This window comes from Lithobates pipiens, unplaced genomic scaffold, assembly GCF_037356315.1.
Source record: "Lithobates pipiens isolate NorthernLeopardFrog02 unplaced genomic scaffold, aLitPip1_a1.2 Scaffold_16, whole genome shotgun sequence".
Taxonomy (NCBI): domain Eukaryota; kingdom Metazoa; phylum Chordata; class Amphibia; order Anura; family Ranidae; genus Lithobates; species Lithobates pipiens.
In genome coordinates, this window is record NW_027507748.1 from 650,312,305 (window position 1) to 650,325,809 (window position 13,505).

At 40.5% G+C, this 13,505-nt stretch overlaps 1 protein-coding gene across 3 annotated transcripts in view; it reads right to left on the reverse strand.

The window, feature by feature from the left end:
- DYNC2H1 (dynein cytoplasmic 2 heavy chain 1) overlaps positions 1-13,505 on the reverse strand; it is a 694,454-nt gene that overhangs the window by 360,868 nt on the left and 320,081 nt on the right. For all 3 annotated transcript variants that reach the window (XM_077484358.1, XM_077484357.1, XM_077484356.1), the window contains 2 exons: positions 10,964-11,087; positions 10,243-10,406 (listed from right to left, as the gene is read on the reverse strand). In XM_077484358.1, coding sequence (XP_077340484.1) covers positions 10,243-10,406; positions 10,964-11,087 — 288 coding nt within the window. The remainder of the gene's footprint in view (positions 1-10,242; positions 10,407-10,963; positions 11,088-13,505) is intronic.

A 13,505-nucleotide genomic window follows, 5' to 3' on the forward strand; every position in this document is an offset into this window, starting at 1 on the left:
CCAGCTAACATGGCCAGGCTTCCCAACCTGTACATGCTCAGTTGCTTCTTTTATGCTGTAGAGAATATTTCCTTGTTGAGCTGAACTAGCCAGGTCACATGATATTGGCATCACACATGTGGGCGGGTATACAGGCTGAAGTGGAAATCTCCTCCTACCCGACCTCCCAGCACTGGAGAAACGGTGCAGTTTATCGTGCAACTGTAGTATACAGATCAGCCAAAAATGTATATAGTGGCAATATTTTAATGTAAAAAGAAGATTTATAAACCTGTAGGCGCTGTGGGTGGAGGGGTCGACAGATTAACTATTTTCATATTATTGGGTTTAGAAACACTTTTTAATGTGCTTTTTAATGTGCTTCTTTTTGAGCCACTCCTTTGTTGCCGTGGCCATATGTTTTGGGTCATTTTCATTCTGGAATACCCATCCACAACCCATTTTCCATACCCTGGCTGAGGGAAGGAGGTTCTCGCCCAAGATTGGACAGTGCATGGCCCTGTCCATCATCCCTTTGGTGCGGTGAAGTTGTCCTGTCTCCTTAGCAGAAAAACACTCCCAAAACATAATGTTTCCACCTCCATGTTTGACGGTGGGGATAGTGTTCTTGGTGTCATAGGCAGCATTCCTCCTCCTCCAAATGCTGTGAGTTGAATTGATGCCAAAGAGTTTGATTTTGGTCTCATCTGACCAAAACACTTTCACCCAGTTCTCCTCTGAATCATTCAGATGTTCATTAGCAAACTTCAGATGGGCCTGTACATGTGCTTTCTTAAGCAGGGGGACCTTGCAGGCGTTGCAGAATTTCAGTCCTTCACAGCTTAGTGCATTACCAATTGTTTTCTTGGTGACTATGGTCCCAGCTGGGTAGAGATCATTGACATTATTCCCTGTAGAACTGGGCGGACTCCTTACCATTTTCATGATCACAAACTCTACGAGGTGGGATCCTGAATGGAGACCCAGACCGAGGGAGACTGACCGTTATTTTCTGTTTCTTCCATTTGCGCATAATCGTTATAAATAAACAAACTGTTGTCACCCTCTCACCAAGCTGCTTGGCGATGTTCTTGAAGTCCATTTCAGCTTTGTGTTGATGTACAATCTTGTCCCTCATATCCTTAGACAGCTTTTGGTCTTGGCCATGGTGGAGAGATTGGAATCTGATTGATTGCTTCTGTGGACAGGTGTCTTTTATACAAGTAACAAGCAGAGATTAGATGCACTACCTTTAAGAGAGTGCTCCTAATCTCAGCTCGTTACCTGTATAGAAGACACATGGAAGCCAGAAATCTCGCTGATTGACAGGGGATAAAAAACGTAATTCACACATTAAAATGCAAATTGATTTATAGCTTTTTGAAATGAGTTTTTCTAGATATTTTTGTGGTTATTCAGTCCCTCACTGTTAAAATAAACCTACCCTTAAAATTATAGACAGATCATTACTTTGTCAGTGGGAAAACATACAAAATCAGCAGGGAATCAAATATTTTTTTCCCTCACTGTACTATATAAATTAATAACTAAATTCCCCCACACTCTTTAAAAAACAATCCCATGCATTACTCTGTGAGATCACTATTCGTGCTGCTACTTAAAGCGGAGTTCCACCCAAAAGTGGAACTTCCACTTTAAACACTCCTCGTCCCCTGACATGCCACAATTGGCATGTCTTTTTTTTTGGGGGGGGGGGCTGGGTACTTGGTTTGGAGTGGGACTTCCTCTTCCACTTCCTCCTTCCGACCGCCTAGGTGGCCACTCCCTCCCGGCAATGTTCTGGGACACGTCACAGGTCCCAGAACATTGCCTGGCCATTGACGGAGAGCAGCGCATGCCCAGCTGTGAAGCCACAAACTGTCACAGCCGGGCGATCACACTTACAATGTCGGTGCTGCGAAGAGGCGGGAAGAGAACGGAGGCTTCGAGCAGCTGCATCGCTGGACCATGGGACAGGCGAGTGTCTGTTTATTAAAAGTCAGCAGCTATACTTTTTGTAGCTGCTGACTTTTAATAAATTCAAAAATCAGTGGAATGCCACTTTAACCACTTAACCACTTCCCACCCGGCCAATGCATATATACGGCCGGGTGGGAGCCGTCTACTCCTGATAGGACGTTCAGGAACGTCATTCAGGAGTAGCGGGATCGCGTGCCCGCGCAGCGGCGCGATCCCGATGTGCTCGTGTCACCCGGACACGGCACATCTCAGATCGGCAGGAGGGCTCTGTGATTGGCCCTCCTGATCACATGACGGCCGTGTCCAATCACGGCCGTCATGTGATGTAAACAAACAGCCGGTTGCTAGGCAATCGGCTCTCCTCTCCTCACACGGAAGTCACCGCTGAGGAGAGGAGAGCAGAACGCTGCAGCCGGCTGATGATCAGTGAGTATGGGCTGCTTTTTACAGCTTTTTACTCACTGATCATCAGTGTAGTGTAAACACACAACACACCACACAGTACAAACACAGTCCCCACATATGTCCCCAAAACACACATGTCCCCAAAACATACATGTCCCCAAATAATAAAAACACATGTCCCTAATAATAAAAACATGTCCCCCACATATGTCCCACTAAAATCACATGTCCCAATGATTATCTGCACACATATGTACGTGATCACCTGCACACATATGTACATGATCATTTGCGTACATATGTCCGTGATCACACAAACCAATTATTATACACTTAACGGAATTTTTTTTACCAAAAACATGTAGCAGAATACATTTTGGCTTAAATTTATGACAAAATTTGATTTTATTGGATTTCTTTTCAAATAGAAAAAAGAAAATATTGTTTTTTTTCCCAAATTTCCTCTTTTTTTGCGCTTATATCGCAAAAAAACAAAAAACGGAGTCGTGAATAAATAACACCAAAATAAAGCTCTATTTGTGCGAACAAAATGATAACAATTTCATTTGGGTACAGTGTAGCATGACCGCGCAATTGTCACTGAAAGCGCTAGAGCGCTGAAAGCTGAAAATTGGGCTGGGAAGGAAGGGGGTGAAAGTGCCCTGTATTGTAGTGGTTAAGGACCAGGCCTCTTTTTCGGTCTTGGTGTTTCCATGTTTAAAACAGTTTTTTTTGCTAGAAAATTACTTAGAACCCCCAAACATTTTATATTGTTTTTTTTCTAACACCCTAGAGAATAAAATGGCGGTCATTGAAATACTTTTTTTCACACCGTATTTGCGCAGCGGTCTTAGAAGCGCACTTTTTTTGGAAAAAATTCACTTTTTTGAATAAAAAAATAAGACAACAGTAAAATTAGCCCAATTTTTTTTTTATACTGTGAAAGATAATGGTATGCCGAGTAAATTGATACCCAACATGTCACGCTTCAAAATTGCGCCCGCTCGTGGAATGGCGTCAAACTTTTAGCCTCAAAAATCTCCATAAGCGACATTTAAAAAATTCTACAGGTTGCATTTTTTGCGTTACAGAGGAGGTCTAGGGCTAGAATTATTGCTCTCGCTCTACCGATCGCGGCGATACCTCACATATGTGGTTTGACCACCGTTTTCATATGCGGGCGCTACTCACGTATGCACTCGCTTCTGTGCGCAAGCTCGTCGTAACGGGGTGTTTTTAAAAAAAAAATTTTTTTTTTTCTTATTTATTTTAATTTATTTTTACACTTTAAAAAAAAAAAAAATGGATCACTTTTATTCCTATTACAAGGAATGTAAACATCCCTTGTAATAGAAAAAAGCATGACAGGTCCTCTTAAATATGAGATCTGGGGTCAAAAGGTCCTCAGATCTCATATTTGGGCTAAAATGCAACAAAAAAAAAAAAAGAAAATCTGACATTTAAAAAAAAAATATACCTTTAAGAGGTATGGGCGGAAGTGACGTTTTGACGTCGCTTCCGCCCTCCTATGGTATAGAGACGAGTGGGGGGCATCTTAGCCTCACTTGTCTCTATGCCCAGCAGACTGAAGGACCCGATCGCCTCCGCCGCTACCGACGGCTCCAGTAAGCGGCGGAAGGTGCGGGAGGGCGGCGGGAGGGGGGGTGGCACCTCTCCCGCCGCCGATAGCGGTGATCTCGCGGCGAATCCGCCGCGGAGACCACCGTTATCGTACAGCTGACCACCGCCTGAAGAGATGGATATCTCGGTTGTGGCAGCAGCTGCTGCCGTTACCGAGATATCCCTCTTCAAAAAATGGACGTACATCGTCGTGCGGCGGTCGGCAAGTGGTTAATATAAAAAAAAAATATATATAAAAAGATGAAAAAATCATCAGTAACATACTAAGAATAATCCACATTAGCATATAAATTACAAGAGGTGTAATGAATATGCTGTGGGTAAGGATGCGAAGGGGAATCTCCCCAATGTAACACAGATTGCAAAAAAGAAAAAAAGAATTATAACCCTTCCTTACTTTATCCAAAATGGAAAAACAAAGCTTTCCCTTTAATTACACTTTAATAGTTTAAAAAGGCTATCACCATTAAACAGACCACTTTTTATAGTTATAGTCTGACCCTCATTTTTCAGCACCCCTGGATGATGTAATCATGTCTCACATGCACAATGACATCATTATGTTGTATGTGTGCCATGATGTCACAAGTCAGCGTCCCCACAATATGTGATATGAACTAAAGCTCCCATAATTCAAAAACGGAAGGCACCCAGAAAGAGAAGCTGCATATATCTATATTTTTTACTCTTCAACACTATAGCTGGCTAATAATTATTCCTAAGTGGCAGTATTTGATCAGAATTTTTATGAGCGATATAATTCTTTTGAACTGAGAAAGTAAACATAATTGCATCTATATTTTTCTTTTAATTTCTATCTACCTCATTTTAAATTGTATTTTTATATGCACAATCCAAAATAGCCATTAGTTTATCTTTCTTTCAATGTCCACCTCATAGTCATACCTTAACACAAAGGGGAGTTAAGTGAAACCCTTATTTAGACCATTAATTTTTGCAAAATTCAATGTAAAAAATTAATATTGCTTTAGAATGCAATTTGGAATTCAGGTCCCCTTTAATCGAGTCCATTTTCTCCAATTGAAGGCACTCAAGTTTTTCCCCATACTTTTCCCACATGTGTCTTGGTATTGACTTGTCCTTCTTTAAATGGATGTAATTTGTATTTGTATGTTCCAAGATCTTCCTCCTTACCGGTCTTATGGTTTTGCCCATGTACAGCAAAGGGCAGGAACATTGTGCGACACACTTGACTCCCATTGCGCTAAAATTGATGAAGAACTCAATTGAAATTTTAAGCCATCTTTTGAGTTTATAAACTCCTTCACTGTGGGCAGGAATGAGCATGTTTTGCAATGTCCACAGTGAAGTTAGCCCTCTGGAGGCCTAGGTAGCCAAACCTTAGTTGACCTCTCAACATTTTTATTTTTACTTCAAAATGACTGTATAATATTTTTTCTCTTATATTTCTTTCCCTTTGGTATGGATAAAGGGAATAGGAGTACCATAGAGGAGGCTCTATTTTGCAAAGGATTGTAAGACAAACACATTTAGGACATGATATCTCCTCTTTATTTTCCAGGAAAGATGCCCTATCCCCACCCTTTCGTTGTATGACCTTATAATAATGTTACACGGCTGTCCAGCTTTAATATCTTAGGTAGAACCTAAGAGAAGCAATTTGTAAATAAATGCACACAACACACAATTTGGTAAAAAGAGTTATCTGTATTCTGCTAACCCAAATAGTGAATATGAAGATGCACATAACACACAATTTGGTAGAAAGAGTTATTATCTGCATTCTGCTAACCTAAATGGTTAATATGAAGAAATTAGGAAGCTCTGATGCGGTGGACATGCATGTCACATTCTTTACGCCTGTTGTAAAAATGTATTAAATAAAATATATAATGCTTTGAAGTAGTAGGGTAGCAAAAGGTAGAGACAGCGTTCCTTTCACTGATTAAAGTTTTGTTGCATTTTAAAAGGGTAGGGAAGGGTTAGACCAGGGTTTCTCAACCAGGGTTCCATGGAATCTTAAGGTTCCTTCAGAGATTGCTAAGGGTTCCTTGAGCAATGAGCAATTTCCGCCTCTCAGATAAGTTACCACTGACACCAGTGATATTTTTAGCTATCAGTAAGGGGCAATTCTTCAGAATGTCCACAAGTGTGAGGAGCATTTTTCCCACTGACCATCACACTAATGTATTATGAGTTGTAGATATAGGAATTTTTAGCAGGAAGGTTATTTCAAGGGTTCCTCTATGTTGGAAAGGTCGAGAAAGGCTGGGTTAGACCCTTGGTTGATTTGTCATTGCTGTATTAGACCCCACTTGGAGATTCATGCTCTTCATTTTGGTGACCATTATTACCGGGACAAAAAGTGAGAGAAATCCAAAAATTCTGATGTCACCAGATGAAAGAGGTGATGGAAATTCCTGCAATAGGAACACCTGCTTCTGTGACAACTTTTTAGGATGCATATTCATTTTAATTTAGAAGCCCCTCTTTGATTTGTATTATCGTGTTCTGTTTTGTTAATGTGTTCAAAATCCACATAGTACTTTGTCTGAAAGCACTTGCCTCTTGTCTGGAAATTCTTTTTGGGCACCCATTTGACTAAGCTAGCCTTAAGCAGCCCCTAGCAGGATGGGACAGTGTACTACATTTACTTTGTCCCTTGGGTAACAGAACAAATTAAGAAAAACGTTTCCATGAATCATACCTGATTTTGGCTTTTGCTAACATCTATCTGTAAGATCCGTATGGGTGAAGGGGAAGGGAGTTGAGAATGCAGTGCCATAATTGAGGTGGTGTGGCATTCAGTGGAAGGAGGCTGTGGCATCTGGGACCTTAAATCTAAACCATCCTAGTGGATGAGCACAGGAGAAACTGGAGCCACCTGCACCCAGCCTATAGGGGCTTCCTTCCCCTTGTCTCATAACATGGCAAGGCAACAGCTCTGTATTTCTGGCAGGATCAACCGATATACAAAAATATTATCAAAGGTATATTTAACAGACCAAAAGGGAGCAACTAAGAAAGGTTCACTATTGGGAACATGCATACAGTTTAAACTAAGCTCACCCCTGTGCAGAGGGGTTTAGTCCTTTTATTTATCCCTCTCCCCAGGGCAGAGCTTATACCCCAGAGTATGTCAATGTATATTTATATACAAAAAAGGAATGCAACAGAAAAAAATGGTCTACATATTTCTTGTTTTCAGCATAAAGATTACAACAATGTAAGGTGCAATGGAAAAAAGAGAAATTTTGATTTATATGTAAATTCCTTATCGTGCAGTACAATACAGGACACAGGCAATATATTCATAGACCTTGGGTTATAGGCTTGTACCTTCAGGTGATTGGATACTGGGAAGCTTTAGGAGGACATGCTCACTGGGCACCACCCCTATAACCCTGTCCCATTTTATAAATCCTCTGTATTATAGCAAGCAATGTAGAGTAACCAAGGAATGGAAGGGAGGGTGACCTGTGTCCTGTACTGTAATCAAAGATATGGAATTTACAGGTAAGCCAAAATTCCTCTTATCTTAATTGTACAGTACAGAACGCAGGCAAAGTTTCCATATAACCTAGGATACCAAAATGCAATGAATAAGAAGGTGAGCAACAACTAGGCAAACAAAACTGTGCCAATAGGCCAAACAACAGCAAGGATCAAAGAGATCCAACTTCAGAGTACCTTTGCAAGAACCCTGCAGCTGAAAGCTGCATCCGCAAAAGATTGGACATTCACCTGGTAGAACTTTGAAAAAGTATGAACAGAGGACAGGGTGGTGGCTTTAAAAAGCAGGAATAGAGGCATTGTCCCCCAAATACCCAGGAAACTGTCAGAATCTGGTGGAATAAGCACATAAAAGCTCAGGAGCTGATTTTTCATTGAGATGGTGAGCTCTAATGACCAGATTTCTAATCCATCATGTGATAATGGACTTGGAGGAAGGGTGCCCCTATGTGAAGTTCTGAGGACAGGACAAACAGGGAATCTGCCTGTCTAATCAAAATGGTATATTTGAGGTAGGCCCTAATGTCTCTATGTCAAGGCATCCTTTGGATGCTATTGGAAAAGTGTATAAAAAAAGATGCCAGGACTGACATCATCTTGGGAAGAAAGGATATGTTTGGCGTAAAAGACAACCTCGTCTTTGTGAACTATAAAAAAAAGCCCCTTACAAGAGAGAGCTGCCAACTCAGACATATTTGACAGATGTGATATTAGGTAAAAAGGCTACTTTGCAGGGCAGGGAATATCCATTATGGGTATAAAGGGTGGTTTTAGCAGGGCAGAGAGAACCAACTGAGATTCCAATGAAGGACAGGATGCCGCAATAGGGGCTAAATGTAAGATGTACCTTCAAGATATATTTTTACAAGGAGAAGGGGAGCTTAGGGCCAAGCTCTGGTCAAGACCTGATTTTAGGAGGGCCAGAATGTGAAGCACATCAGAGTAATCTCTGGAATTGAAGTGCCTGTGTTCCCATTAGACAAGAAAGGATTTCAAGATACAAGTAGATCTTCTTGGAAGTGGCTTTTGTTGCTTTCACCAAGGTTGGAGTAAGACTCACAGACACCTCTATCTTTTAAGACCTAGGCTTCAGCAGCCATGCCAGGCCCTGAGACAGCATATCTAGCAGATATGGCCAGGTGTAATTTGCTAGAAGTCAGAGTATGTCTGTTTACCAGGTTCTTCTGGGTCAGTTCAGTGCAATGAGAATGACCGCTTTCCTCTACTGCGCTATGTTTTTGATCTGCTGTTATCAATTTCCAGTAATAAGTAAGGAAACCTATATTTATCATTACAGCAGAACTGGAGATCCACCGTGCTGGAGAATCCCTTGCTTGGCTGGACAGAAGCATGGGTAGGGCTAAAAGAAGGTGCATGCTTGTTCCAGTTCCTGTATTGCAGTTCTGCCAGACATATTTTTTGGTGTTGAGGCCAAATTATTAAATTTTAGTCTCATCTGACCACCTTAGGTCTTATGGTCAGATGAAACAAAAATTCAATTATTTGACCTCAACACTGATATGTCTGGCAGAAGTCCAATACAGTTCACCATCCAAATAACACCATTCCTACAGTAAAGCATGGAGGTGGTAATATCCTCTTATGGGGATGTTTCTCTGCAGCAGAAACTGGAGCAATTGTCAGGATAGATGAAAAATGGATGGGGCAAAATACCGTCAAATTCTTGAGGAAAATCTGTTGCCCTCTGACAGAAAGTTGTCAATAGGAAGAAGGTTTGCCTTCCAACATGAAAACGACCCAAAACACACAGCAAAAATGACCACACAGTGGTTGAAGGAGGAAAGGGTGAATGTCCTTGCATTGCCATGTCAGAACCCAGACTTAAAACCCATTGGAAATCTGTGCAATGACTTGAAGACTGCAGTCCACAATTGGTCACCATCAAATGTAACTGAACTTGAGCAATTCTGAAAGAAGAGTGAGCAAATATTGCAAAGCCTAGATGTGCAAAGTTAGTAGAGCAATATCTCAATCGGCTAGAGGCTGTAATTAAAGCAAAAGGTGGTTTCACAAAATACTGACATAAGGGGGGATTGATTATTTTTCCAACTCAGTGATAATGATTTTGAATTTCTTTATTTTTTTCTAACATGTGTCTGTCTTAATTTCCGGCGGCAAAGAAACACAATGTGATTATTATTTTTTATTTTTTTTCTAAACCTACTGTATAGCATCCTGTGGCTGACTACACACATTGAAGTAAGTGCCAATAGGAGAGTCTATGCAAGATTCAGTGCTCAAATCAACATTACAACCTGTCCCCACAGCGTGGGGTCCGTGTAAAGTTCCCAAGGTTTACAGAATTTGTGTCGATTTAGAAAAACAATACTTGTGGCATTAGAGGACAGTGAGGAGTTGACTGAAGAATCTGAAGCTAAAATAAAAAAGAAAACGTAAAAAGTAGTTAAACTAAGAGTGATTTCTCCATCAAGGAGAAAAGGCACAAAACGGAGGATTCTTAAAGCAGTGTATGATTACAGGGGAAACGCTAATGGGTGTGTCTTCAAAAGCTTGCTAATGTCCAATCACCTGAAGGCATAGGCCTATAATCCAGGGTCTATTAATAATTTGCCTGTGTTCTGTATTGTACGATTAAGATAAATCTTTTAGGTATAACAAAGCTTAGTCAAATGTATTAATCCAAGAAGGAGTAGCTATGGATCAGAAAATAGAAAACAAAATACTAACAACTAAAGTTATAGTGACCATCTGTCTGATTACCTGTCCTCGTAATCCAGCCCTTGTGGTAGTAAAATTAACTTCTGTAACAACTGATGATGCATCAGGTGGTATAAATGGAGTTGGATTACGGGTTGCAAGAAACAAGCGGAAGTCTTCATTATAATCTATTGTTTTCTCACCAATCTGGACAACATAGCGAGGGCCTGTGAAATCAATCAGTAAAGTCATGGTAAGGTATCCGTTAATATAAAGATCTTTCCAGTTATGGTGAAATATTACAAAATTAAATTTTTATAATTTTGTACAAACATTCACAATTATGCACATTTTATTGACACTTTGTTCATCTCAGTGCACAACAACAAACTGACACACACACAGGCATCGGTCAAATCGGTGAGCCCATCCCTGCTCTTCATGATCCCTGATAGCAACATCAATATGGCAAATTACCGCACACCAATACAAGCGTATTTTAAGACAATTTTTTTTCAAGATGATCAGCACATACTCCCCGCCTCAATCTTTACCTCCTACACATTTCACTCTTAAACAAGGTTTAATCATAGAGATATCTCTGTGCATCTCAGTGCTGTTCAAAAATAATCCTTAAAGTCCTAAAGATGGATTATGAGGCCTCCAATTTACAATGGTCAGCATTAATCAAAGCACACTCTTGCTATACTTCCAATTTATAGTATTTATCAGCAGTAGGGTAGAATGAGTGACACAGCTGAATTTCCTCTGGCAGCTAGCTTACCCTGAGCAATCAAATCTTTTCTAAGTAACGGATACAGCACTGGTTCCACTCCATCCATCTCCTGGATAATAAGTGTCTTGCCAAATCGGACAGCCAACTCGAGAGCTGTAATGAAGTTTGCATCCTGCGTATACATAAAATACAACATTGCAAGCTCCAGATTACTGAACTAGCAGCTCAGAGTAAATTGTTGATATGCATGAATAAAATACAGCACAAACCTGATGATGCTGGGAAAAGTCTACAGGAAAAAAATATCTGCATGTTAAAAACATTCACATAACATTCTTTTAGATTAACAGGCAAGCATGTTATACTGTTTATGTGCATGTAATTTATATACGCGCATACTGTGGATATCAGATCTCTTAAAATTGACTGCTCCATATGCAAAATGCACCAATACTGGGCGTTATTTCAATATCAGCATTTTAGGACTTTTTTTGTATATCTCTCACCCTACCAACCACTCCTGACATACAGTAGCTCACCATATGTTATGGGTACTCGCAGAATCCCTGCTAGGACATCCAATGTACTTGAAGAATCCCTGCAGTGCCTCTAATGGTACTCGCAAAATCCCTGCCCAAACTTCCAAAGGCCTCTGGGTCCAGCCTTTGAAGTGATCCTATGTCTTCTTGCAGCTATCTATTAGCTGAATGGCTATAATACTTAACTGTGTAATAATACTGGCTTACTTGTTGTTGACCTAGATTGACCTTGCAGCTTTCTTGCTTGCTACCTGCCTTGCCCTATGCATGCACCCTGACTATTCTTTTGCTCGTCATCTACCTTGACTTCTGCTTGGATCCAGACTACTCTCATGCCCTTCCTGACTACTACCAAACACTAACCTGGTGCTTCATTCCCTTCCTGTCTCCTCAACATTGCCACCCTGCTCCTGCGACCCCTTGGTTTGGAAAACCAGAGGGTTATGTGATGAGAAACCAAAAAACTACTCGCTCTCTTTCCCCATCTCCCTTGTTTCTTCCACTGAAACCTGGCTCCATTAGATAAATTGAGATGTTGCAAAACTGACTTTTCGACTTTAGCACAATTTCAATATATCTGGCAAAGGATTGGTGGATTGCATTTTGTTTGCTGCCTGGAATTTCTCTTTTTGTTGTAAATTCGGAAACCCTTTTGTTTTGCTCCAGTATTAGTATATAATAGCAGAGATTCATTCATTATGTATCAGTAAAATTATGCAGGACAAACCTCTATGCAGAAGATAAGCAAATATTGTCTAAATACAAGAGGACTATGTATTCTTACTTAAATCTTGGTGTCCTTTGTGTATTTCTACCAGATCTTTGCAGTAATCCAGTGCAAAACATTGCCTCTGTGCAGGAACTTCCTGTAATAAAGACCGGACACTGCTGCTCTCTCATCCTGTGCAGGGTGACTGGTCTTGTCTCCACCCCCCTGTAGTTTCCTACAGGCAGCCCGTAGCAGGTGGGCCTTGTGGGGTCCTTCCACAGTTCTGCGCTCTGGACAGACTTTGTACAGAACAGTGATGATGTTACTGCTGCTTTTACAAGGTACAGTAATATCTCAGTTTGAAAAGGTATTTGGTGCACACAGGCAGATTTAAATCTTTTGTGGGTATTAAAGACTATCCTGAAATAAAAGTTTTTGTGCCCGGAGTTCAGTTTTAATGAAAACTGTGTGAGTAAAAAAAAAAATCATTGTTTCTCTGGTAAGGTAAGGAGATCCAGAAACTTCTCTAGCATGAAACTATTTCCATTTATTTCTTTTCAAATCAAAGTGAAATTACGAAACAGCCCGATCCACTGTTCTGCGCCTGATAAGACTTCAGGATTGTGTTAATTCTCTGCAGTATATTTAGCAATTATCATTTATCCTGCCAGCTTTTAAGATTTCAAAGTAGAACTCTCACCCCCAATTGTTGGAGAGAACAAGGAAAAGTCAGAATCTTTGTTAGGATTTTGTGCACCGACTGATTGTGGCCTTTAGGACAGCAGACAGCGAGAAGAAATATTACCAGGAGGGACAACAAACAGTAAAAATAAAAGGTATTTAGTACAGTGAGAGAGTTAGAACCTGAATTCATTGTTTATTGCTACAGTGAGGGGAAAAAAGTACTTGATCCCCTGCTGTTTTTGTACATTTGCCTACCGACAAAGAAATGATCAGTATATACTGTAATTTTAATGGTAGGTTTATTTTGACATTGAGTAACAGAACAAAAAAAAAAAAAGAAAACCGCATTTCAAAAAAGTTATAAATTGATTTGCATTTTAATGAGTAAAATAAGTATTTGACCTCTTTGCAAAACATGACTTAGAATTTGGTGGCAAAACCCTTGTTGGCAATCACAGAGGTCAGACGTTTCTTGTAGTTGGCCATCAGGTTTGCACACATCTCAGGTGGAATTTTGTGTCACTCCTCTTTGCAGATCCTCATTAAGGTTTTGAGGCTGACGTTTATTAACTCAAACTTTCAGCCCCTCCCACATATGTTCTATGGGATTAAGGTCTGGGGACTGGTTAGGCCAGTCCAGGACCTTAATGTGCTTCTT